This window comes from Agelaius tricolor, unplaced genomic scaffold (genome assembly GCF_023055355.1).
Source record: "Agelaius tricolor isolate 1412-34295 unplaced genomic scaffold, bAgeTri1.0.p SCAF_19, whole genome shotgun sequence".
NCBI lineage: Eukaryota > Metazoa > Chordata > Aves > Passeriformes > Icteridae > Agelaius > Agelaius tricolor.
The window spans coordinates 3,923,345-3,947,939 of record NW_027269279.1 but is presented as its reverse complement, the minus strand read 5'-3'; the positions used below and the strand labels follow the sequence as shown (position 1 = coordinate 3,947,939).

Sequence of the window (24,595 nt, the reverse complement as noted above, 5' to 3'; positions counted from 1 at the left end):
TGTGTGTGACTTAAAAATATCTCCCCATTTGCCCCTGCTAACTCTGCATTTTTAAATTTCAAGTCAAACTAGCCCATGGGAGTTTATAGTTGTAATGCTTTGTTTGGTTGTTGGTGCTAAAAATAAATTTAAAAGGGGAACAATAAAACAGTGGCACTGACTGTAATAAACTGAGTAATTTTAAAGAATGAATGCATAAGAAAGCTACTTATTCAAGGCCTTCCAGAAAATGAACTATTCAAATTTATTTCCCACAGTAAGGATCTCTGAGCAGTATCTTCTCAGCAGCTCAATTGCAAACACCAGAAAGGGAATTGGAATCCTTCCACTTATGAAAACTAAGGTCTAATCACACAAGATGCTTTCTGTGGAATGCAATGTTTACCATGCATAATTTGAATTTTTCTAATCTATGAACTATTTCATTGAAATTAAAAAAACCCAATACTCAAGCAAATCCTTCATTTGGGAAAGCTCCAGAAGGACAAAGCGAGCAGCCCCTGCTATGGCCATGCCCCAGTGCTGTTCAATAAAACCAAACTGCCATGAGGGAGGAAACCCAGAGCTGTCTCAGAGCAGCTCCAATATCAGCAGTATCTAAAGCCCTGGAAGTTTTACACATTTCAAACTGAGTTATCTCAAGGGTTCATTCTCATTCACTGGAGTCAGAATTCCTTAATTGATTCATTGTCTCCATAAAGAGAGCAGCTAATGAAGATATTCTTATCTCATGGAGTCAGTTCTTTAGAAAAACAAGGATCCCAGTTCGGTCTGTCCTGATGCTTTGAAGTTCTGAGTGGTGCTGGAGCTGCAGAGGGACAAACAGGATATTGGAGGTGGCTGCAGGGATATTGGAGGTGACTATGGATCTTTTCCATTAGACTTGGAGGCATGAAAGAGGCTGGGAGGAAGCAACAAGTTGGAGCTGTTAGTTTAAAAATTGAGAGGGAAAGAGACAAATCAAATTTATGGCTTGGTTGGAAAAAAATAGTTTTTCTGTTTTTTTAAACGAATGGATTTCATATCAGCACACTGCATAATCTAAGAATTAGTTCTCCCTTTTTACATCTACTTCCTGGAAACCCCTGATAACAGAGATATTTTTAGAGCTCTACCTTCTTGAATTAGCAGATTTTTTAGGGTTCTGAAATTACATTTTGCAATTTGCTCAGGTATGAGAAAGATTTTACAGAAACAAACAGTGAAGATAAATGATTGAAAGTGAAATATTCTACAGTTTCCTAATGTAGGAAAGAAAATGATGCCATTATTTTGTCAAAGGTGTGATTAGAAAAATCCCTTTTCCATTCTATTTCCTTTTTCATTTGCAAATGTACTTACAAGGGTAGGGTGTATGTGCTCATAAATGCACAAATATCCAGTACAATTTTTGTTCTTCTTAAGGTAATTCTTAAATCCATTAAACTTTTATGACTGGTACACACACTGTGCCAGGTAATACATATTTATGAACAGTACATACAGCACCAAGTAATATGCAAAATATTCCACAATTATCTACAAGCCTTTAAATATCAAGTGATAGAAGGCCATGGAACAGGCCAACCTTGGATACTACAAATACTACTGATAGAAAATGTTAAAACATTCATTGCTTTGTATAAACAAAACAAAAATGCCACTTCTGTGACCCCAGACACCAGAACTGGCTGGGAAATGGAGAGACTTTGCAAATAAGATGGTGTTCAACATCCTTTTCCTTAACACAAAAGAATTCCTATTCCTGGCCCCAGAGCACGTGGAACTTGCTTTGGGAAATACTACTAACAACTAGGCTTGTGTAAATGGTCTCTTAATGTGCATTTAGTTAGTACCTGAGTGTGGAATTTGCATCAATATTCAGTGTGTGACATACCCAGCTGTTCTGGGGGGCTGTGTTGCTTCTCTGCTGCTGTTCTTTTCTGCCCAGAACTCCATCTGTCAATGTTTGAATGGTTTGCATGACTCTAAAGGAGGACATCAGCTGGCTTTTTGTAGTTAGAGAACAAGAAATTGATGGTCAAGCCAACCCAGGCAGTGCTAAGGAGCACATTCCTACATGGATCCCATTGTGTTGGACCATGACCAATGAAAACAAGCAGAAGCTCTCTTCATATCTCTCTGCCTTCACTTCTGTCTCTCCATTCCTCATTTTGTGGAGCAGGGAAAGATAAGGTCTGGCTTCCAGACATGGCGTGTTCTGGTCTGCTGGGTTTCCCAGGACACACGGAAACCTCTTCTTTCTCCTCTTCTCTTCTTTCTCCTCTTCTCTTCTTTCTCCTCCCCTCCTCTTCTCCATTCCCTCTGTCCTGATCACGAGTCTTACAAAGCACGGGATGAGGAAATCTCCTATTTTTATCAGCTGCTCTAGCAAGCATCTAAATTACTTCCTCCCAGAGCCTGAGATTTACCTTGGGACTTGTGTTGGATGGCTGGAGTCCTCCAGATGGAGAACTGGGAGCAGCTGCAGCACAGAGCAAGCAGCAAATGCTCAGGGCTGGATTGCCATGGAGGCTTGGGAAGCATTATCAAACATCATCGCCCTTGAGGTCCCCTTCCAACCTGGGAGCCTGTGCTTCTGTGATTTAGCTTCAGTTTTAAAAAGTGAGGCATGCATTGAGGGGCTTAATTTAGTTCACATTAATTTTCTTTTTAACTCAATATCCTTTCAAGGCCACAAACCATATCCTGGGGATCAGAAGTGCTCCCTGGCTAGCTGGAATGATAGAGCATGCGGCGTTGCTGAGGTAATAAATTGGAAATAAGTAATAATAAAAAACATGAGAACATCACGGTGCTTTTGAAAACAAGCAATATTTCATCTTTATTACATATATAACCATCCCTCCTACTTGATGTCACAGCTTAAATATTTCTTAATCAATTGGACAGGTGATCTTTATCTCGGTTACCTGGAGAAGCCACGGAATGATTTTGGAATGGTTGGCAGTTATCCTGGGGAACGAATGCAGGATGTGAGCCTGGGATGCAAAACACCAAGAAATGTCATGGCTGTTTTTAGGAAGGGGAAAAAAGAAATATGGAAATTAAATGTCAGTCAGCTCACCTCTCATTCCTGGAAAAAAATGCTGTAATAAGCAACCAAAAGAACTAATTGTAATCTCCTAAACAAAACAAAACAAAAAAAGAAAGGTCATTTACCAGCAAATATATGTTTATATGTGTCAGAAATGAGTTGTGCTGGACCCCCCTGTGGTTGGTAGGTACAAGTAGAGCAGCAGATGTCACACATCTTAATTTCAGCAGGGCTTTCAATCCTGCTTTGTGAGTTGTGAGGAGGTCTGGTCTGCCAGAAGTTACCAGCAAAGGGGTGGAAAATGGGGAAATTGTACTTTGAGAAGAGTTAGCAGCAGTTCTGTGCTGGGTGATTTGCAAGTTTCCCATCCTGGTAGGATGAGCCAACCAGCACTTCTGGAATCTGTTTCTTCTGCTTTCATTTGCAGTGATTAAAAGGTGGCTGTTTGGAAATAGTCACATTTTAAGCACAGCTATTGGCAATCTTACAACAGCCCAGAATGCTGACCCCCCAAAAAATCAATAAGCTGTTTAAAAAGTCAGTCTTTTTCAATATAAAAACCCAGACACATCAAGTTGTGCTCTTCATTCAGGTAAGGGTGGAATATGTAAAATATCATAAAGCCATTGCCAGTATTTACTGTACTAAAGCCTCAATGCATGCCAAAAAAAATCTGGTAATTTTTCACTTATATCCTTATAAAATATGGGAAATTGTATGTCTGGCCCTGTTATACTGTATTACATACTAAAACCTGAATTCTTTTCATGGTTCCTGGGTGCATGGTTTACAGAGAGGCAGTTCAGTAGAAACTCCTGAGCTTTCTGCTCTGTTGGCACTTGGTGAATCTTCCTTCCTGCTGCTCCTGAGTGCAGAAATACATCTTTGGCTTGTTTCTATGAAGAATGTTTGCATGTATCCAAAGTTTTTCAGACTCCTTAGAGACCTGCTGCTACTTTTGATGGGAAGTTCTTACAGCTGACAAGACAGAGCAGCTGCAGCTGACCACTCACAGGTTACATTTTGTTTTCTTGAGGTCAAGACGGTGGAGTATTGTTCCAAAAACTACTGAAAATTGGCATGCAGTGACTGTAAACACACAGGTTCCAAAGCTTTGAGATTTAAATTTGCAGAAGACTCACAGAATATTGTCCATCTCTTTCAACAGCAGACCCTTAGGAAAAAAATTATGTGTAATTTTTTCTTAATACATGAAAAATACCTGTATTTTAAGGACATGAAAGCGCTCTGAGTAAGCATATAATCATTAAATATTCACAGTGTACAAGGTTTAATGTGCACAACATTGAATACACCAAAGAATAATGCCATAATTATAGCCCCTGTAATAATTATGTTTTATTGTGGCTTCCTTACTTTTTATCCCACAGTTGGCATAAGCTTTTAAGCAGATGCCTTGGGTTTGCCCTTTGCAGCTTATAGGCAGATCACTGCTGTGTTGATTCTGCAGTCAGTCAGCTATTCAGCAATCTCATTTTTCTTTTACTGTTTTGGCAGAGATGAAAAGCAAAGTTTTTAACCTTCCCCTTTCCTGCTATTTCTTTGACTGTTGGAAGCCAACTTTAAAGCTTAAAGAGGAGCACAGGCATATCCTCACAGCAACACATTATTTTTCTCCCTGGAGTTCTTGAAGCAACTGACTGAAGAATGAAATGCAGGCAGTGTGAAGACACAAATGAAGGACTAGAGTAAAATGTAATTTGAGTGGTGTCTTTTTTAATTAACAATGGCTTAGACTCTGCAACACAGGCCTTCCAACAGAAAGTTGCCTGTAGATAGAGAATATGTAACAGATTTCCTATTATAGATAGAATATCTATAGATATGTCCTGTAGAATATAGAGGATCTGTAGATATATTCCAAAAGTATAATCTGTAGCATATTACAGACTTTTTCTATATTCTGTATATCACTTATATAGACATGGCATTTATAGAGGTGTAGTCAATATATGTATGCAGAATTTATACCCTGGAATCAGAAGTTTGAACCTGCACCCAGGCACAAAAAAAGTCACATCAACATGGATTTTGGTTATGGATCATCAATTCTGACCCCAGCAAAGGTAGAAAAAGCAAGCAGAGAACCCAGAGCAATACAGCTTGGAAATGCAGAGTTTTGGGGGTCCTCATCCATCTTCACAGGTTCATTTAACATCACCCTGTACGTTCTGGTGTGGCTCCCAGGAATGGGAGCTCTGGCAGTTTGTCCCAGGGCTGGGATGTGCATGCACAGAGTCACTGCTGTGTCCCAGGCTGGAAGGGTGTGCAGCAGGAAAGGCTGATGGGTGGAAGAAGAGCATTTCAGGGGGCTCAGTAACTCTCATAAACCTCCAGCTGCTTTCTGTGGAAAAGGAGAATTGTGTTCTCTAGGCAAATGCTTTCTATTAATGTTGTTCTTGCTATAGAGATTACCAACAAAGAGTATTTGCATAAATCCTTGAGGCATCAGAGATGCAGCTCCTGAGTGACAATAGAAATGTAGGAAGAAAATTTCCTTACAAAAGTGCTGGATTTTGGTGAAGAATTTTTTTTCCTTTCTGTCTCCATTGCTGTTGGAGTGAGGAGATGCTTTAAAGTGAGACAGTCCCTCTGCTGCCTTAGGAGGGAAAACAGTGCAGTGGTGTTGGTGCTGCCTCTGCTCTTGAGAAGGTGACTTGTGTTCTCGTCTCAAATATTCCTCTTCAGCTGCCACTCTGCATTGAAGAGTAAAGAAAGAGGGAGGAAAAGGAACACGTTCCATTTGTGACCTTTTGGGTGAAGTCATCTAAACTGAGCAGGCTGGAATTATCTGTAGAACAGTATTGTGAGGTCTTAAAGCTCAATTCTGGCATGATAACATGCCAGAATAAAAACTAAAACAGAATATAAACTCTAGCCTTGTGTAGACACTCCTGGCTCACTTGTGGCACCGGGGAACAGAATTTAAAGTCTTGACATCAAAAACCTTGGCTATTGAATGAGCTGAAGGAGGAACTTCAGTGCTTGAGTTGACAGAGGATCAGTCAAGAGGCAGCCCTGACACCTCTCCTGAGATGTGTCTGTGTGTTTCTGTGGGATGTGTGCCCTCTCTCCTGCTCATTCTCATACACAAGCACTCAATTAGACACGAGCTGTGCCATGGCTCCTTTTTCCCTGCAGTCTCTCTGACTTTGCAGAGCTGAAGTGTAGGTTTGCCTGGATTGAGGAACTGTGAGCCTGCATGTCTGTGGAATGTAATCCTGAATTTTAGCTTGAAGTTACAATCCCTGGGTACCTGTTTGACTTCATTTCTGGGTTGAATATTAACCACTTGAACAATGTGCTTTTACTACCTTGAAACAAGGAAACTCTGTGAACTTGTTTGGGCCCTTTGCATGAAGATCCTTATCAAGAAATGAGACTTAAGTACCTCAAACCTGCAAGTGGCTTTCTGTTTCATTATTATTAATTTAGCAGGACTTGTTGCATATGGTTATTTTTCTGATTGTTTTGCATGATTGAGTAAGAGCTGCAGTATAACCAAATATGTATTTAATCTCTTAATTACTGGGTGAAGAATGTATGGGAGAAAACAAGACATTTATCTCTCCATCCTGTAAGACTTGTTCCTTATCCCCTCTTTGTTACCTCTGCTTTCAGGACTTCATTCTGAGGCTTGTGTATTGTTATTATTGGCCTCATGGACCTGGCTCTTATAAAACACTTATTTTTCATCTTAGGAGATAAGAGGTTAATTTTCCCATTTCCTTTAGCAAGGTAGCCTGCAGGGTTTATTTGAGCATTGTTTCTATTTTCCATCTTTCAAGTTCAGTAACAACAGGATTAAAAACTTGGAAGTTAAAAACATAGACGTCTGTCTAATTAAAGGAATTGGCTGTTGAGGCTGTATTTTTCTTTCTCATTAGCATTCTGTTCATTCTGTTTTCTTTCCCTATCTCCCTGTTCCCTACACACTCAGCTTGTAATAAAAGTTGGTTCTTGAATGTAAAGAGCGTGTTAATGCACCTGGGAAAAACATGTACAGGAAGGAATTGGATTTGTTTCTATCTAACCTGGGTAAGATAGAATGGAATGTTCCAGTGTTTATCTATCCAGTAATAATCAAAGGCTCCTTGCAATGCTCATAAGGATTATTTAAGAAGAAAATTAAGTAAATGTATTTATTTGTTTGTTTCCAACAGAAAAAAACAATCTCCTATTTTAAGTTTATACCCCTGCAGCCAAGTGATAAGGGCATTTTAATGTTTTCCTGCATCTATCTTTCCATTTTTATGTGTGGCAGGATTAGGGGAGAGCTGATGCTGCCGCGGCGTAAATGTGAGCAAGCAGAGATCCTCATTACAGGGCAAAGTGGATAAAAAGAGTCAGTAACTGAAGGTGATGGAACTGTTGTGTCTACTGGCCATTAACTGGGTAATAGAAGCTCTCCTCCAGATGAGGGGAATTGCAGGGAGCAGCATTTTGCTGCGTTGCAGGAGCAAATCCCTAAAACCTCTGCAGCAGGAACGTCTGCAAGTACAGAGATAAATACAGGGAGACAGATTGCAGCAGAGACTTTGGGGGCATCAGAGGTTTTCTGTTCTGGTCCAGCTCTTAAGTGGAATTACTTGCACCAGCAGGGTGTGGAGCACTGTGTTCCCAGCCCTGGAATACGAGCTGGGCTGGCATCACAGATGCCTCTTCCCCAGGATTTGTGAGTTGCTCTGCCACAGAACTCAGCCGAGTGTTTCTTCAGTGCTGAGAATAAAAATGCTCTGCAAAGCCTCTTGTAGCCATAAAATCCAGGAAACCATGCTGTGGCTCCTGACACCTCAGGGCTTCCCTGGCCTGCTCGATGGGCACAATGTTTATGGATCATGCAGCAGATGCAAACAAGGCAGGGTTGTCCTTCATTAGAGGGAAAGTGTGATGCTTAAAGCTTCAGTATTGGGAGGGAGTTGAAGTTCTTCACTTTTTATTTTACCTCTGGGACTATTTCTAAAGTAGAAGTTGCTGTCATTCCACTAGAGGACTGGCCAGATTTACTGCAGGAGCTTTGGCCTTCTGACTTCCTTAAGCTTTACAGCCAGAAGTCCTGAATGTATTTCATTGCTCTAGGGCAAGGAAATTTGTGTCATTAGACTCAGAAGTCAAATATGCAGTAAGTCATACAAAAACACCTGTGTCTTGATTTCAAGTAATTTAAAAATCAGCGGAGTTGAAAGAGTGCCTGTGTGCCCAGATTTGGCAACACCACCTATGCTGAAAGCATAAAAATCTGTATGGTCACTTGATTGTGTGTCATTTACACTTGAGCTGGCCTCTGAAGTGTTCGTGATGAGTTGGAGACAAGGGCTACAACAGGGTTTCAAACAGGACATACAAAAGGATCCCAAAAAAAGAGCTTTACTTTGGAATGTCTAAAGCCTCTATTCTAGGATGTTTCTGCAGGCCCCCAGCCAGGTAATAATTAGCATTTTCTCCATGCTTCTCAGAAGGCTGATCAATCACTTCATTATACTATACTTATTAAGAAACCCATCACCCTTACACACAGTCACGATACAGGTGCACTCAATTGGTCCTTGAATCCAAACACCATCACCATTGGCCAATCAAAAACCACCCTTTGGTAAATACATATCCAGAACACATTCCAAGTGTTCACAACAACAGGTGCAGCAAGTTAGGATATGAATTGTTTCTCATTATTTTCTCTGATCTCACAGCCTTCCCTAGCACAGTGCCTGGGGGAGTTGTGCCTTGCTCTCTGTGGCCAGAAAGCTGCTGCCACATTGGGACACTTTATTTTAAAATATTCTGGTGTTTACACTGAGGTGTCACAGATCTTACTGCAGATAGTGCTGCTTTGCCTGGAACTGGGATCATCACATGCTTAGGAGCAGGTATAGTTTTCAGTTTCTTACATAAATCTTCTTATAACTTTGCTTTCCACCTTTTAGAATTCTATAGCTTTGCTACACAACAGCTTTGTGTGTGTTTGGCTCATTAATTGGAAAGGAGTATTCCTCCTTTTATTTCTGAAAAATTATCCATTTGTATTTTTAGACTATTATGTACCTTAAAAGATAAAGTGCTATTGATAGAACAATAGTTTCCAGTAGCTTACTGTGCTGTTTGACACACTATTGACAGGAAATCATGTTTGGGCAGAAACCACAACAGAAAATGCTGCTCTGACATTACAGTTTTCTTTTCATTCCATAGTTTCCAGTGGTTGGCCTGATCTGTTTGTTCAACATTTAGTTGAATGAATCCAACCTGGCTTTGACTTTAGGTCACTGCATGGTCTATTTGTGATAGAAATAAAGAGTTGCTGCTTCCTTTTCAATTTCTGCTTATTTCTTCTCTTTAAACCAGTGGTTTTTATGTTTTATTGTTGCTAACTTGAAGTGCTTGGAAATGTTTACAGTATGGATATTAAAAAAGTAGGCCTGTGATTGACTGGCTTGAAGTTTCTGCTTCTGAACCACTGTCAGTAATAACCAGGATTTGGGGGAGTCTGTGTGTTTGTTACTGAGTGCATCTGTACCAAGTACAATGGGGTTCTTCCAAAGGAAATTGTGCAATTCCATGGAATGCTGGTGTTTGGAAAGCAGTGCTCACCTGCCTGGTGTGTTGAGCTGAGGAGATGTTGAAGGAGTTGAACATCATTGCTTTGCATGAATTTGTAATCTTGACAGTCAAACTGAAATGCAAGGGGAGGTAAAAAGTATTAAGATTTAGCACTTGCATAATCTTCTGCATCTTTTGAGTGCCACAGGTGTTAACTATTTAAGCCTCCAGATATATTTTTTCTACCTAAAAAGAAACATATACATGTGCTGTCCTTTTTCTCTCTTGGCAAAACCTAGAGACTGAAAGGCTGAATAACTCACCCAAGGCTTCATAACCCAACCTAGATTTACCTGGCTCCAGGGCCTGTGCTCAATTTCTGCTGCACAGCAGTAGTGTGTGTCCTAATGGTGTGTGAGTAGAAATGACCCCACAAAATCCCTGTTTTGATGTAGACAGCAAACCTGAGGCACTGTAATAGTCCTGTATGATGGATCTGCAGCAGTAACACAAATGCTGGTCTTGGCAAACTGCAGTGCTGTACATAGATAGTGTTTGCTGTTCTATTGATCTGTGCCTCTAAATCTTTAATTATCTTTCATAGTAAAACTTGTCTAAATAAATTGCTGTAGTGCTGCTGCTCTCTGGCAGCAGCAGAGGTTGATGCTTGGGTCAGTGGCCACTTTTTACCATATCCTTTCTCTTTGTTTAAAGATTTGGTGCCATTAAAAGGAAGGGTAATAGATCTAAAAACTAAGGGGCTACCAGGCTGTTAGTCCTGAGGTACAAGATTGCCTCCTACAAGTTCTGTCTTGTACAGCTTTTCCTATCCCTTGGAGTGTTTATTATCACCTGAAGGCACTGAGTGGCCAGGTTGGTGCTGTTCCTCTTTCTTGTAGAGCAAGTGTGGGACACCTGGATATTTATTTTGCTGGGTTTAAGCTGGAGTTATATTTTTCTGGCATTAAAAGGAAACCAAAGCCTTTGGTTCATACAATAAGAAGTGGCCACTGCAGGTACTGGCCTCTTGAGGTCTTCCACCTGTGGGTTTCATCTTCAGTGAAGAAAATCAGCTGCCATGAGGTCTGCTGGTTCCAGAGAGAGGATTGCTGTCCCTGCTTTGTGTACTCTGGAAATCGGTTTTAAATATACTCATGTGCATGTATTTTGCTGCTGAAGGAGTTTTTCATCTGAGAAAACAGAGCAAATACATTGACCAGCCCAAGATTTGATATTTTATTTCCAAATGGTGTGGCTATTTCAGGTGCTGTGATACAGATTTCTGAGTCCATAAGACTACATGTTCTCAAACCCAGCTGTGCCAAATCTTATTCTCAGCTACACCTGTGTGAAAATAGAGATGGTTCTGAATGAGATATGTGTGAAATCAGGAATTAAAAAGGCAGGAATGATGCTGGGGCAGAGTCAGGAACATTAATAAAGGAAAGTTGGGAGCATTTAAGTAGACACAGTTGTGGCACATCTAAATATATGTGTTAAATATGCTGTTAAGAGGTGGAAGTTTCCTTTGTCATTGTTGCATGATCAATTATCCCTTCAGGGCATTGCCCTGTGACTGGGCCACGCTGCTGCTAATTTGTTTTATCGTTAGTGCAGTTCACAGCCATGGCTTGTGTACTCTGACTAGAAACAAATGTGTCTCAGTGAAGTAATGGTATGAATATACAATATTCAACAGGAAACCCTTCCACTCTACACCACAAAGCACTAGAGCACATACCATTATGCTGACATGTTTTATCAGAAATGAAGATATAATTTAATAACACAAGTTTTCCTTCCCCAGTGAAGGAAAGGGGAACAAATCAGTGTTTAAAAAAAAACCCACAGCACCTTAAATAATCAATTCAGGAGAACTATCATAAAGTGAAGCAATATTCATGTCTGTCTCTGAAAATTGAACTATAAAATCCCAAATTATTACAAATAGTCTTTGTGCTTGCTGTCAGCGAAGTCAGCCAGCTGTGTAAATCAACAACCTATGGTACTTTTTAACTGCAATGTTTTGTTTAAATAACCCATTTGTATTAAGAAAAAACCTTTCCACTATTCTTTCTGCCTGTGGTTGCCAGCAATGTCCATGGCAACAGCTGGTGATGGCACAAGTGGAGTTCAAAGTGTTGATTATACCATAAAATGGAGAGGGAAGAAAAATAGACACCCTGCTTATAAATATCTTGAATGCTGTAAGAGTTTTATAAGAAGAGGAGGCTGGAGAAAATGGTCTTATTTTATTCTGGGTCTTTGCTTTCTGTTATTGACCGAGATGTCTTCTATTTTGTCTTGAAAGTCTGTTTTTTTTCTATTATCCTGAGGAGTGCTGCTGGCATAGCACATCCAGCCACACCTCGGTGTGGTTCAGCAAGATAACACCCAGGAGCTGGGATTTAAGCACATTCAAGTCTTTATATCAGCTGCACTAACTCTTGCTGCTTAAAATGTAATAATAATTAAAAGAAAAAAGCAAGCAAAACAAAAAAAAACCCAAGGAGCAAAGTTGTGTGATAATAATTAAGCTGCATTAAGTAAGAATTGAAGCTGCTGAAAACCTGGGGAGGAAAAAAAAACTGTTTAAACATAAATAGTGCACTTAGGAATTATTCCTGAGTTTGTTGCTGTAATTCTTTGCCTCTGCATTGGCAGCATTGTCTTTCCCTGTAAGCATCTCTCTCATGATCAATTATATAGTGATTATCTTGGGTTTGGTTTTGTGGGGTTTTTAATCTCTAGGCAAGTAATTGCTTCATATGGGCATGATTTAAAAATATACATTTGGGATAATTCATCTGAGCATCTTTTCTGGGAGCTTCTATCTCCAAAGACCAAAAACAAGCTTTCTGAGGGTGAGCTGCTAAGATTTGTATAACAAGGCTCAATATTTGGTGATTCTGCTTAAATCTGCGACACTTTCTTGTACCAGTCTTGTACATATATGAAGATGATTATGATGAATTAAGGGTTTTTTTGTTTTGGGGTTTTTTTCTTTTGGTTTTGTTTTTTTCTTTTGGTTTTGTGGGGTTTTTTTTGGTTTTGTTTTGGTTTTGTTTTGTCCTGCACATCACATTCTCTGGATGATTCTTTGGGTCAGATGGATGGGAGACAAGGGGAGTGGATTGTTGTGATAGTGTTTTGGTGCTGTTTGAATTCTTCCTGAATTACCCACATTTAAATCTAACAGCCAGGGCTGAGTGGAGGCCGTGCTGGGTGAGAAACAGGGTTATTTCTTAGATTTCCCGGTGATACTGCTGTTTGCACAGCCCCTTGTGAGGTTTGCCTGTTGCTCAGTCACTTATTCTTTCTCGAGTACAAGGTTCTGAGCTTGTTCACTGAACTGCAAACCTCTCAGTCAGTGGAGAGGCTTGAGCAGATCTCCTGCATTTGTAATTCTGATTCTGTCTTTCAGAGTCTTTGGGACTTTATCAGCAGATTTAGTAAGTGAAATCTATATTCAGTCAACAAACACCAATGAAAATATTAAGCCAGGCCAAAGACAGACCCTGTGGGTTTGTACCTGCTCTCACTTTCCAGTCAGGTCATGGATCACTGATGATTTGTCAAGTGCAGTTTTCCATCAAGTTCCTTTCCAGCCTTCCAGCTGCTTTACACAGACCAGATTTAGTGTGAGGTGTTCATGAAGCACAGGGAGTGCTGTCTGCAGCCTTGTTAAACCAAGACCCTGCAAGCCCCAAAACCAGAGAACAGGGAAATCAATTCTAAAATGTGGAAACTCTGCTGTTTATCTCCATTCCTCATGGGAATACATTGCTAAACCCATCAATAGCTGATTGTCCTTCATTTCAGGGTAGTGTTTGGCCTCTGCGTGGTCATTAGGACTGTCTTGGTTATTCTTGTGCAACCTCTGGATGTTTCCATGAGTAGAAATCCCAGTCACTTCCCAGAAACACGTGTTGTGCCCTGACATAGCTAGAAAAGCAACAGATGAACTGCCCTGATTCTGAATTCAGTGCAGTTTTACTTAATATCCAGTGTCTGTGGAAGTATAAAATTTTTATTAATAGATGGCTGATTTGCAGTAACAATGTACATGGAACCTGAATAATATCCTAGGAAGCTGCCATGCAGTCACAGCTCTTGGTGCTCCATCCCTGTGGAGATGCTGCTCTGTAGCACAAACACAAATATTTTTCTCTGTGATTGAGTCCTGAGAAACACAGGCTGTTTGGGAGAGATGTATATTTAAATAATTTTGATTAATAATTCCCTCTCAGCACCAGGAGCCGTGAGGGTGGTGAAGTGCTGGATGGGTTAAGCTGTGCATGCACTGAGATCCCCTGGAACAGCTGTGAGTACAACTACAGCAGATCCCTGCTCTTCCAAGAGGGGAAACCCATGGGGGCAGTCTTGCAGTAATTATTTTGTTATTACTCCATAATCTCTCCCTTTCCTGGCTGCATCACTGGTATTCCTTGGAGTCTGGGGCATGGGGAGACTGGGCCTTGCTGTGCAGTGTGGACAGAAGTTTTTGAAAGGAGAACAGAGACTCTCTGGTAAAAAATATCTGGTATAGAGGGATTAATAATCGTGTTAGCTGGAGGTAATATTGGAAAAGAGGCTTTATGAAGGTCTTTGTACTAAAATATTGCACGCTGGCTCAGAAGCAGATGGTGCCTTCTGAGAGAGAGCCTAATCAGGTTACTCTGATTTTCATTTTATGTTTTTATAACCCAGCATTATCTACTTTTTGTGTAATCTGCTAGACTAATAACATAACAAATATCTAACTTTGGGGAATTATCCACTTGTAGGGTAGATTTTGGTATTTTCCCATAAAAAACATAATTAATCTAAATCCACCTATTTGGGATACTGAAGGGCTCATTTGCAGCATTAACTCCAAAACCTTTCTCTTAAAGGCCATAAGAATGGCATCCCCTTTGAAAAATTATCTTTACTTGTAAAAGTCTCATTCATGTCCCCTTGATCTTAACAAAAGAATTCCCATAAGCTTTAGATCAAGCTTAGAGATTATTTGCAGCAGAGTTTATAGTATTTGGACAACTTGAAAAGGTGCAATTAAAAATTCCCGAGTGCCCAGAGTCATAGAATGGTTTGGTTTGGAAGGGACCATAAAGATGATCAATTCCCTGTGCCAGGGGCAGGATGCTTTACTTTAGACCAGGTATCCACAGGCTCAGCTCTGACTGCAGAGAGTGGGAGTGAGGAAACCTCAGAAGGTGCTGCTCTGTGTCCTGGTGTTTGGAGTAATGGACTGTACAATGATTTGTGTCCATCACTGCTGCCTCTTCCCATCCCCTCAGTCCATAACTTTTGGTTAAACAGCATTCCCTACACACAGTTTGTCATCTCAAAGGCCCCCTTGCCTTTGCTTTGAGATCAGCCTGGTTCAGCCTCCAGCTCCTGTGGTGAAGGTGCCACTGAGATGTTTTTGGACATGACAACCTTGGATCCACCACCCCAACCACCTCCCACTGCCAGCCCTGCCTGCTGTGTTCCCTGCAGGCTCCTGCTGGGCTCCAGAGAAATCCTAAAAACTCTTCTGTTAAAAAGTGTGCTTTAAAATGCTCCTTTCCTAGCTTAAGAAATCCCAGAGGATCAGTCTGCTTAGTTTGCTTGCTGCTTGCTCCTGTCTCAAAAATGGTAGATAGAGTTAAGTTTGATACTGCTTTAAAAAAGCAATATTTATATTTTTCATGAGTTCTGCGCTGGGTATGAATTACTGACAGGTCCACTCCATCTGCTGCAGTCATCTTCATCAAATGTGCTGCTAAACTGAGCACCCAGGAATCAGATTTTCCTTGGAACATCACAGTGGTGCTGTCAGAATTTAAAAGTTATATCAGACAATGAAAACAAACAATAAACCCAAGAAAAACATGCTAAGCCAATTTTTGGATGCTCTGTGCAGCTGTTGTGCAGAAAGTGGCTGCAGCCCTGGTAAGGGCTGGGGCCTGGAGCTTTGGGTGGTTTAGAAACATTGGAATTAATGAGTCCTTAAAATGTGACTAATTGATTTTCCTGATGCACAGGGCTCATGTGTGATGTAAATAAAACTCCCAGACTGCAGCTCGGGAGGCTCCTGGCTCTGTACCTGCCTTCACTTAATGAACTCAGGACATTCCATTTTTCACAGAACTATTAAGATATCAATAACTCATTTGTGGAGTTTTAATTTGACTTTGACCATGTAATTGATGACCCCTAAGAGCTGCCTTCAGCAGTTGCATTATCTTCTCTTTTTTCCTATACAAATTAATATCAAACTTTTATGCTTATGTAGATTACTTACTTTTCACTCACAAATGTTACATTTTGCTCACACTCCCGTTAAAATTTTTGTATGAAAATGAAAAAGGCCCACTTAATTCTAAACAATTTCCTTCATAAATACATCTTCATTTCCTTTTCTCTTGATTATTATATAATGAGCTTAATGGGTTAAGTGTCAAAATTCTCAGCCAATTTAATGCAGATAGTAACGGTGTCCATCTCAACAGCATTACAGGATCACCTCTAAAATTTTGGGTGCAGTTTTACCTGGAATCAAAGCAGCCTGAAATGTATTTCAGTATTTCCAAAGAATCTTTTAATGCTGCTTTCTTTAGAATTAAAGTAGAAATGAGTGTGAGTGTAATTGTCTTGTAATATTCAATTATTAGCACTGCACTGGAATTTTATCTTTATTTGCTCTATCAAATGTCCTATTAATTGTATTTTATATCCTCACTCTGTAAATCTATCACAGTTTCTTTGATTAATTTTCTAAATCAATTAAACTAGTACCGTGTCATTGAATTTAAAAAAAAGTACTGTGATTGTTTTTTTAGTAGTTTTTACAATAAAAGTTACCAAGGAAGATGTTACAAACAGGATCTTTAGGTGATGTGTGATGACTGATTTCAGAGCTGAACATTTAGCTTCATTTTTCAGCGGTGTTTTGTAATTATTGTCTGGAGCAGAAGCCTAAGCAGCAGCTGAGGGGGCTCAGCCTGGAGAAAAGGAGGCTCAGGGGACTCTTCTTGCTCTGCATCTCCCTGACAGGACAAGAAGAAACAGCCTAAATTTGCACCAGGAGAGATTTAGGTTGGAAATAAAGGAAAATTTCTTCACAAAAAGTATTCTCAAGCCCTGGCACAGCTGTCCAGGGCAGTGGTGGGGTCCCCATCCCTGGTGGGATTTAAAAGCTGTGTGGATGTGGCACTTGGGACGTGGTTCAGTGGTGGCCTTGGCAGGGCTGGACTCCATGATCTTAAAGATCTTTTCCAACCTAGATAGTTCTCTGATTCCATGATAGCTTTAAAAAAGTTCAGGTTTCTTTGGATCCACATCAGGAAATTGGAGTGTTATGAATTAAGTGCCTGGCTTTGAACACAGCCATGTTCTCTCTGTAATTTCTAATGCTCTCCCTATGCATAAAAACCAGGTTGCTGCACTAGCAATGTGTGATTTCCACTGTTACTTGGGGTTTTTTTCAGAGCAAAATAGCTGTTTATTACTAAGGGTAACCACCCCATGGCAAAACAGGAGGATGGAATGCAGGGGTGTTTATTATTGACTGATTGGTGCACAAATGCTTTGACTCAGTGCTCATTCTTTTTGAGCTTATTGATGTGTGAATTTGTTTCTTCCAGTATAATAATTTTCTAAGTTGTTTCACCTCATGCTCAGTGCTGTATCTAATAGCACAGCTGAACTCAGCATGGCTTCTCATCAAGTATTAGAAGTGAAGGGAGTTTCTTCCTCCCTGCCTTACACTCTGATTTCCAAGCCTGTGCCTGTCCCAGGCTGCAGTAGATGAGCTCCTGGCTCCACAGGCTTTCCCTGCAACTTTACATTTTCTTTTATCTGTCTGGTTTTTGAGCTTCCTGTGTCCTGTTCCTCAAACCCTTGAATATTTACGTGTTTCCTTTAGGTTAATCCTTTATAGTCAAGAAAAGGCCATCTAATCCATGTGAAAAGTGAAGTAGCCAAGTGTGTAAAGCTGCCTGTGAAGGAGTCCACAGAAACCTTTGTTATGCAGCAGCTCTAAGAACAGACTTGTTTTAGACAATGGCATTTATTGACTCCTTCAGGAGGAGTGCTGTCCTACCTGCTGTGGATGAAAGGAAAGGCCTCCCTCTCCACACAGATCATCTCTGTGACAGCCCATAGTCTGGTCTGTGGTGAGGGGATAACCAGTGATGCCATAAGTGCAGAAAGTTTACCTTTGGAGGTTCTGCTGTCTTTGATTTTTACTTTCTTATTTCAGTGAACTGTGTGTTATTGCTTGAGTGTCACTCTTTAATAGGCTGCCTTTCACTTCTTGAGAAGATTTTCAATAAATCTGGCTTTGCAGCATCCTGATGATTGCCAGGATTGTTGTGACTCCACAAAGATGCAGCCTGGCAGTCACCAGTGTCATTTGTTGAATCTTGCATAACTTCCTACTGCCATTTAAACTGCCCCTGTTTCACACATTGAAGCTGTTTATGTGTGTCACCATAAGCATCTTACATGATCTAAATAGAGAAAAGGCCTAGAGGCACCTGAGCTCTTTATTTCCTGTGTGTTTGAAGTGGGGCTGGTTTTCATTCTGCAACATCTTGATTTGTGTAACCAGTGAATTTCATATTAGGCTGTCAGGTCTGAGGTGTTATGTGGATAAGATTTCTCTGGTTTCAGTGTGATCTTTCTCTTCCCTAACCAGAGCCATCACTCTGGAGAACCAGCTGGTGATCCTGGGGGTGTCACTGATGGATGCAGGAGGTTACTATGTCCAGGCAGTCAACGAGAAGAACGGGGAGAACAAGACCAGTCCCTTCATTCATCTCAGTGTGACACGTGAGTACCCAAACTGTGGGGCATGTGTGGCACACTGGGGCTCAGGCAGGACTCACAAAGGCTGATGAATACAAAGAGCCTTGCTCATAAAGGATTGGGCCTTTAAAGGAGGTCAGTGTTTCCTGCTTGGTTTGGAGCACACTGAACTCCTTGTGCAAGAGAGGGGCCTAAGAGAGGAGATGCCCTCCACAAATCACCCTCAGAGCCCTTTGTCTGGTGGCTTGCTTTGTGTAAGGCAGGTACATGATGATATCCCTCACTGTTTATTGTGAAGTTGTGGTTATAATTTCTTTTTAATGCAGGTGTTTATAATGTGTTGTTTTCCATTGTGCCTAAGTAAACAAGTCATCCTTCTGAGTGCAAATTTATTTATGAATCTATTCCCAGTTTATGGCATTATTTTTACCTGGAGTTATCACAGAGTCCCAGGGAACACGCATTTCATTGTTATTACTTATTATTTTACATTACATGGGTTGTATTAACACCACCACTCCAGAGATATTCCATGATTGGGTTTTGCAGCAGAGCAGAGGGAAAAGCAGCAGAGTGCTGGGGTCAGGGAGATGGCTGCACACTGAATGTGCCAAGGTGCACATTCAGCAGAAATGTGCATGTGCAAGCTCTTGTAAAACATCCAGTTAACCTGTTTGCATGAAAAATTAATATTCTAAACATGTGAAATGGATTGAATCCTTGTATGAGGCACTTGATAAAGGCATTATTTATGTAGCAGTGAGAAGAGGGAGAGTTAGTGCTGTGGGAATGGGGAGGTTACTCATTTTGCTTGTAGAGACAGGGAAGAGGTGATGGAGTAAATCACTGATGACAGTGGCAGCCCTTGTAATTTGGGCTTCTAGAAGATGCAGGACTCAGCTCTGGATCAATGACATGATGAGATGGCTCAGATCTCCTCATCTTGGGTGCCCTGAGATTTTGGACAATCCTTGTTGGCTCATTTCCTTACAACAGCAAATCTTGGGAGTCTGGGTTTCTGGGCAGGAACTCTGGGAAACTGCTTTTGGAACAGTACTTGTGTCTGTCAGAAGTTCACTGAAACATGGTCTTGGGACACATTCAATTTCTAAGATAATGACATTTTTCTGCTAAAATTCCTGATTGGATTTCAAGGAAAGCTGTTCTTGGACAATCAGGGGGAGCCCTGGTCATGGGCTGGGGTCACTGTGGGCAGCAGCTGCATGGCTTGACAGGCAGCAGGAGACACAAACCTCTGTCTTCTTCCAGACAAGTATCTAAACTAAATGAACTGCTCAGGGGTTTCACGTGTATCTTTGTGAAGTGGAAATAATATTCCAAATCCACTTGTGAATTCTGGCTGTTCTGTGGCACGTAGATTGTAAACATTATTATTTCTGACAGTATGAAGAGGTTTGCTAACACTTTCGTAATTTCATTTTTAAAGCAAATTTGTGTTGTTTGTATTATGTGACCAATAGCATACTTCCCACTTTAATTTCATGTCTTAATTAATGCTAGAAATAGTCTGTGATCATGCATGCATAACAAGTGCTATGCAAAGCAGAAGGTAATATGGGCATATGGAAAAGAAAACACTCCAAAATGCTCACAGGCTTGATACCATGAATGCAAAGTCTGCCTGGAATGTGGCAAATAGGAAAGATAAAATGGATAAAAGGAAATGAAGGATGAGACAAGATGGAAAGGCAGAAATGAATTTGCTTTTAGAATTAATGTCAGCCAATGAGGTTTTCAAATTGACACCTTGATATCCTGGGTTATTAAGGCTGTGTGTGTGTGTTGCTGAAGGAAGGCACTGGCTGTAAGGCATTGGAGTCTGTAAAGAAAATTGGATTAATGTGGTTGTTCTGAACTTTGATCTGGGGAGGAAACTTATGTGATAAATTACATAGAAATGAATAAGCATTTTTGGTCTGGTAACAGAAAATAATCAGGCAAAAATACAGTCCTGAAGCAATATGCAGAAAATGGTTGCAGAAAAATGACATATTTTGGAAGAGTAATAAAGAATTCAAGCAAGAGGTTGGAAACAGACTGTTAAAGGTAACACAGATGAGGAAGATACTGCACTGACTTGTCACTATTTGAATCTTAAGGGATGTTAGGAGTGATGACACTTGTAACTTTTCATTAGGACATGTATAAAATTTAAAAACAGTTTAATCAAAATCCAATAAACCCCAAGTAAAGCGGAATAGCCAATTTCTGTGCAAGTAGATTATATATTAATTATTGAGTACAACCTTGCTGCATGACTCAGCATACACACTGCCACCATTATTGAGGGCAGGAGGAAAAAACCCCACAGATAATTCCCAGGGCAGCCGTTCTCTGAGAACAGTGCTAGATATGCACAGCTCATTATTCCTTGAAGGAGACCAGTGTCAGATTTGCTTCAGCCTGTAAGAAAAGCATATTTGCAGAATCATTCTAACAGCTGAGAAAGCTGTAAGCTGTCCTGTTCTGCTCCAAAGTACAAGAATGACAGCAGGAGAAAGGTCTGGCTCTGAGCTGAGCAGAGGATGAGTTACAGGGCCTCATATTGCAGATTAAAGTTGCTGTTGAATTGTGGCTGAAGGTAAATGGAGCTTGAGCATCACCTGGAAAATACACTGAACTGCCCTTCAATTAATAACTGTATTTGACACACGTGGTATAAAAAGATTAGAGGATGTTGAGCATGTTTCAAAAACAGTCTAAAAGCCCCAGTCACATGGAATTCTCCAGTGGGGCTCGGAGTATTAATAGTACAGACATGTTGTTCCTCGTCAGTCTAAACTGCAGCTCGCTGAGTCCAACACTGCGAAGTCTCACACCCACCCATCGCCCCTGACTGCAAACATGCAGGGAAGCTGGGAAACAGCTCCCAGAGAAAGCCTGCAGCCTTCTCAGGGCTGCCGTGGCTGTGCTTGGATTTGCTTTTCTCCACGTTCTGAGGCTGGCCACTCATGGGAAATGAAGGCAGCAGAGTGCCAGGGCTTAGGGGGAACGCTCAGTTTTTTGGGACATTTGGGTGTTTCAGGTACACGCCCTGTCCCCATCGCTCAGTCCTTACACACCCTTGGTGCAAAGGCACTAAAGATTTATTTCCCAGTAGATCTGGTCACTCAGTGGTGAGAGGATCCAAAAACTGAGCAGTGTTTTTCCTTCACAGCTGAGTCCCCAGCTTGGCTGAACACCCATGTTCCACATGCCTGCCCTAAACCCGCGTGTCTGAATGTGACACGGGGTGAGCTCCACCCTGCTCTGCTTGAAAACCAAGGATGTTTCTTTCAAGTGGACTCATTTGCACTGATTTCAGGAGAATTAGATCATCTCTGAGGTGACAGGCTCTGGGGAAATAAAAATTATGTCCAACAGGCAGCATATTGGGAATAACGTCACATCTGAAATTAGTGTGAGGTGTCATAAATTAGACCTAAATTTAAAATGTCTAAAAATGAGTTGAACTGTGTACTACACTAATGAAATTCTTGCCACTTTTTTTCTCTCTCTCTTTTTAAACCATATGTCAGAGCTTTCATGTAAATAACACAAAATTTTGGCTTGGAGAATCGGAAAGTCTGAAAGTCAAGAGTTTGGCAGTGGAAATAGTAACAACACTGGCTTTGGGTTTTAACTCACATTACTCACTCCTTGTTGAGAATTCACTATTGCTGCTTGGGAGGGTTTCAGTATTAACTCCATTGCTGGAACTTCCTGACTTGATTGGAGTGGTGAGAGAATTAATCTGTCTCTGGGCTGGTACAAGCTTTTGGGATGTAAATGCTGCTCTTCAATAACAACACCTGGAAAATCCTAAATGTTTTATTCCTATTTCCATCTATTAAGCAATAGGGTTTGATGATGGCATTGTAAATGGATCCTTAATTCTTTAGGCTTTTTCTTTCATATGCCTGTTCTCCCACAGCCAGACATACTCTGCAGCACAGATGGTCAGGTCTGTTCCCAAGGATTGTGACTTGTCAGGGCATAAAGTGACATTCTTTGATCTTACAAGTGTTGGCAGGGCACCTAAAGATTGAAGTGTTTATTCAAGCAAGGCCATCATAAAACCCTCACTTCCTTGAGGGCCATGCTCAGTGTAACAGCTAAATATCTCTGCATCTGCCATCACAATTCTTCTGGTTGTAGTATGGAACTTAAAAAACAAATAAACAAAATCCAACCAAACAAAAAAAACCTCAAAAGTAATGATAAAAAAACCTCACAAACCAAAAACCCCCGGAAATACCCAAACAAACAAGAGAAATTAGTACATGGTACTTTGCTGTTGGCTGTGCCACTTTTGCATGAAGTTTTTTTTGAGGGTAAAGGGGAGCAGGGCCATTTAGAGCTTCTTAATGAAACCATGAGGGATTTTAGTATGTAAGTCAAGAGTTTAAGTGGGTTTATTAGAAGGGGGGGGAAGAAAAGAAAGATTAATGGGGAGCTTTTTATTGCTGTGAGGAGCTGGCTGAGCTATTCCCTGCAGGGCACTCAGTCCATGTCCTTCCACTTTATGATGTGACACCATGGCCAGGATCTGGAGCCACTTGGGAAGAAATTGGCAAAGCCCTGGTGAGATATTTCCATTATTGACTTCAGCACAACGCTTTGTGTCAGCACCACTGGCCTAATCCTGGAAACTTTTAATGGAGTGCCTGGCTTTTTCTGAGTCCAGCTGAAGCATTTTATGAAAAATGTGGGCCTCAGTAAATGATTTAAATGCTGGCTTGCAGGAGGTGGGTGTGTGTAAGCTGTTGTGACAGTTTAGATGGTCCTGCTTCAATTGGTTTTGCGGTGCTAATCGTCCGGAACTGCAATTCTGGGCCCTGCTCCTGCACCTCCTTGTTAAGCTGTGAAATATTGAGATGCATGTCTCTCCAATAGATTTATTAGTAAATTAGATAGTCCCCAGACCTGTTGGTAACACCAAGAGATACAGAGTGTTCTGCAGCCTGATGTCATTTTCTGATGCAGGCTTCGTGAAAACAGAAAACAAGATTGATGAAAAATTTTAAAACCTTGCCAGCCAGCATTTCTGAAGAGTCAAAGATAATAAAGCCAATTATCATTTAATGAAGATAAATTTTTCCCTTGGGCACTGGCAATGCTTAAAAAAAAGTAGTAGGGACAGAAAAAGCTGGGGACTGAAAATTGAACTCCTGGCTTGGTTGCATTGCAATTAATTTCAAGTATGAGGGTGTGATGTTGTCCTGCCCAACTCCTGCTTGCAACCAGAAGAATTTTATTCTGTTATGGCAGACGTTGACATGAGGCTAAAGAGACCCTGCTTTTCTATGCTTGGTGCCTGTTTTGTTCTTCAACTTAATGTATCAAGACATAAACTTTACAGAAGGCAGAAGTCCCATTTCAGGCTCACAGGGACTGAATTTACCTCAAAGCTCTTGTTTGGTTGGTTTTCTCCTATAAAGGAAGGCTCTTCTGATTGCACAGGACATTTAGGTCACTTTTAGTGTCTGTAAGAATGAAATATTCTTTATGTTGTCAGGAAAGAAAGAGGTGGGGGGGGAAGTGCCCCATTACCTGTCGCTGTCTTTGAGAGGATGCTCTTCTTGACATCCTTCTGTCAGGTGTGGTAAGAAGATAAGTTTTCAGAAGGTTCTGAGCAGACATTTTCCTCCCTGGAAGAGAGCATTTCACTAACATGATTTTCCATATTAACCATCAGGGTTCGTTCAAGTCAGCAGATGCTGAGGATCCTTCATGGGTACGTTTGAAGCACAAAAGGCATGAATTTTTCATAGCCGGTCCCAGCTTTCAGGTGTAGGCAGGGAAAAGGAAAAAAGGAATGGGCTGGCACACCCAGGGAACAGATATTTCTATTCTGATGTCAAATTCACACAAGCTCTATAGACTTGTCAGACTGGTTTTAGTTCATGCCAAGAGAATTGACTTCTTTTAGCCTCTCTGGGTCAGTGCTGTGGAGGTGAATTTAGTGGTTCTATGATGCTTTTTTTTTTTTTTACCTTTTGGTGTTATTTTGGTGGGGGAAAAAGAAGGAATATGAGATGAGATGCAATTGCATTTCTGTGCCATGACTGTACCTGATTTCCCAAATACTGAGCAAGTCCAACAGAGCAGAGCTCAGCCCTCTGAGAACAGGTTTTAAGTGGCTCTTTGAAAGGATCACATTTCTTCCCCATTTCCACAAAGGTTTTGCTCTCTTTGCCCTGC

The 24,595-nt window shown here is 40.9% G+C and overlaps 1 protein-coding gene across 2 annotated transcripts in view; it reads left to right on the top strand.

The window, feature by feature from the left end:
- The window catches only part of SDK1 (sidekick cell adhesion molecule 1), a 388,755-nt gene that overhangs the window by 162,804 nt on the left and 201,356 nt on the right, over window positions 1–24,595 (top strand). For both annotated transcript variants that reach the window (XM_071443929.1, XM_071443928.1), the window contains exon 5: window positions 18,282–18,415. In XM_071443929.1, the coding sequence (XP_071300030.1) occupies window positions 18,282–18,415 (134 nt within the window). The remainder of the gene's footprint in view (window positions 1–18,281; window positions 18,416–24,595) is intronic.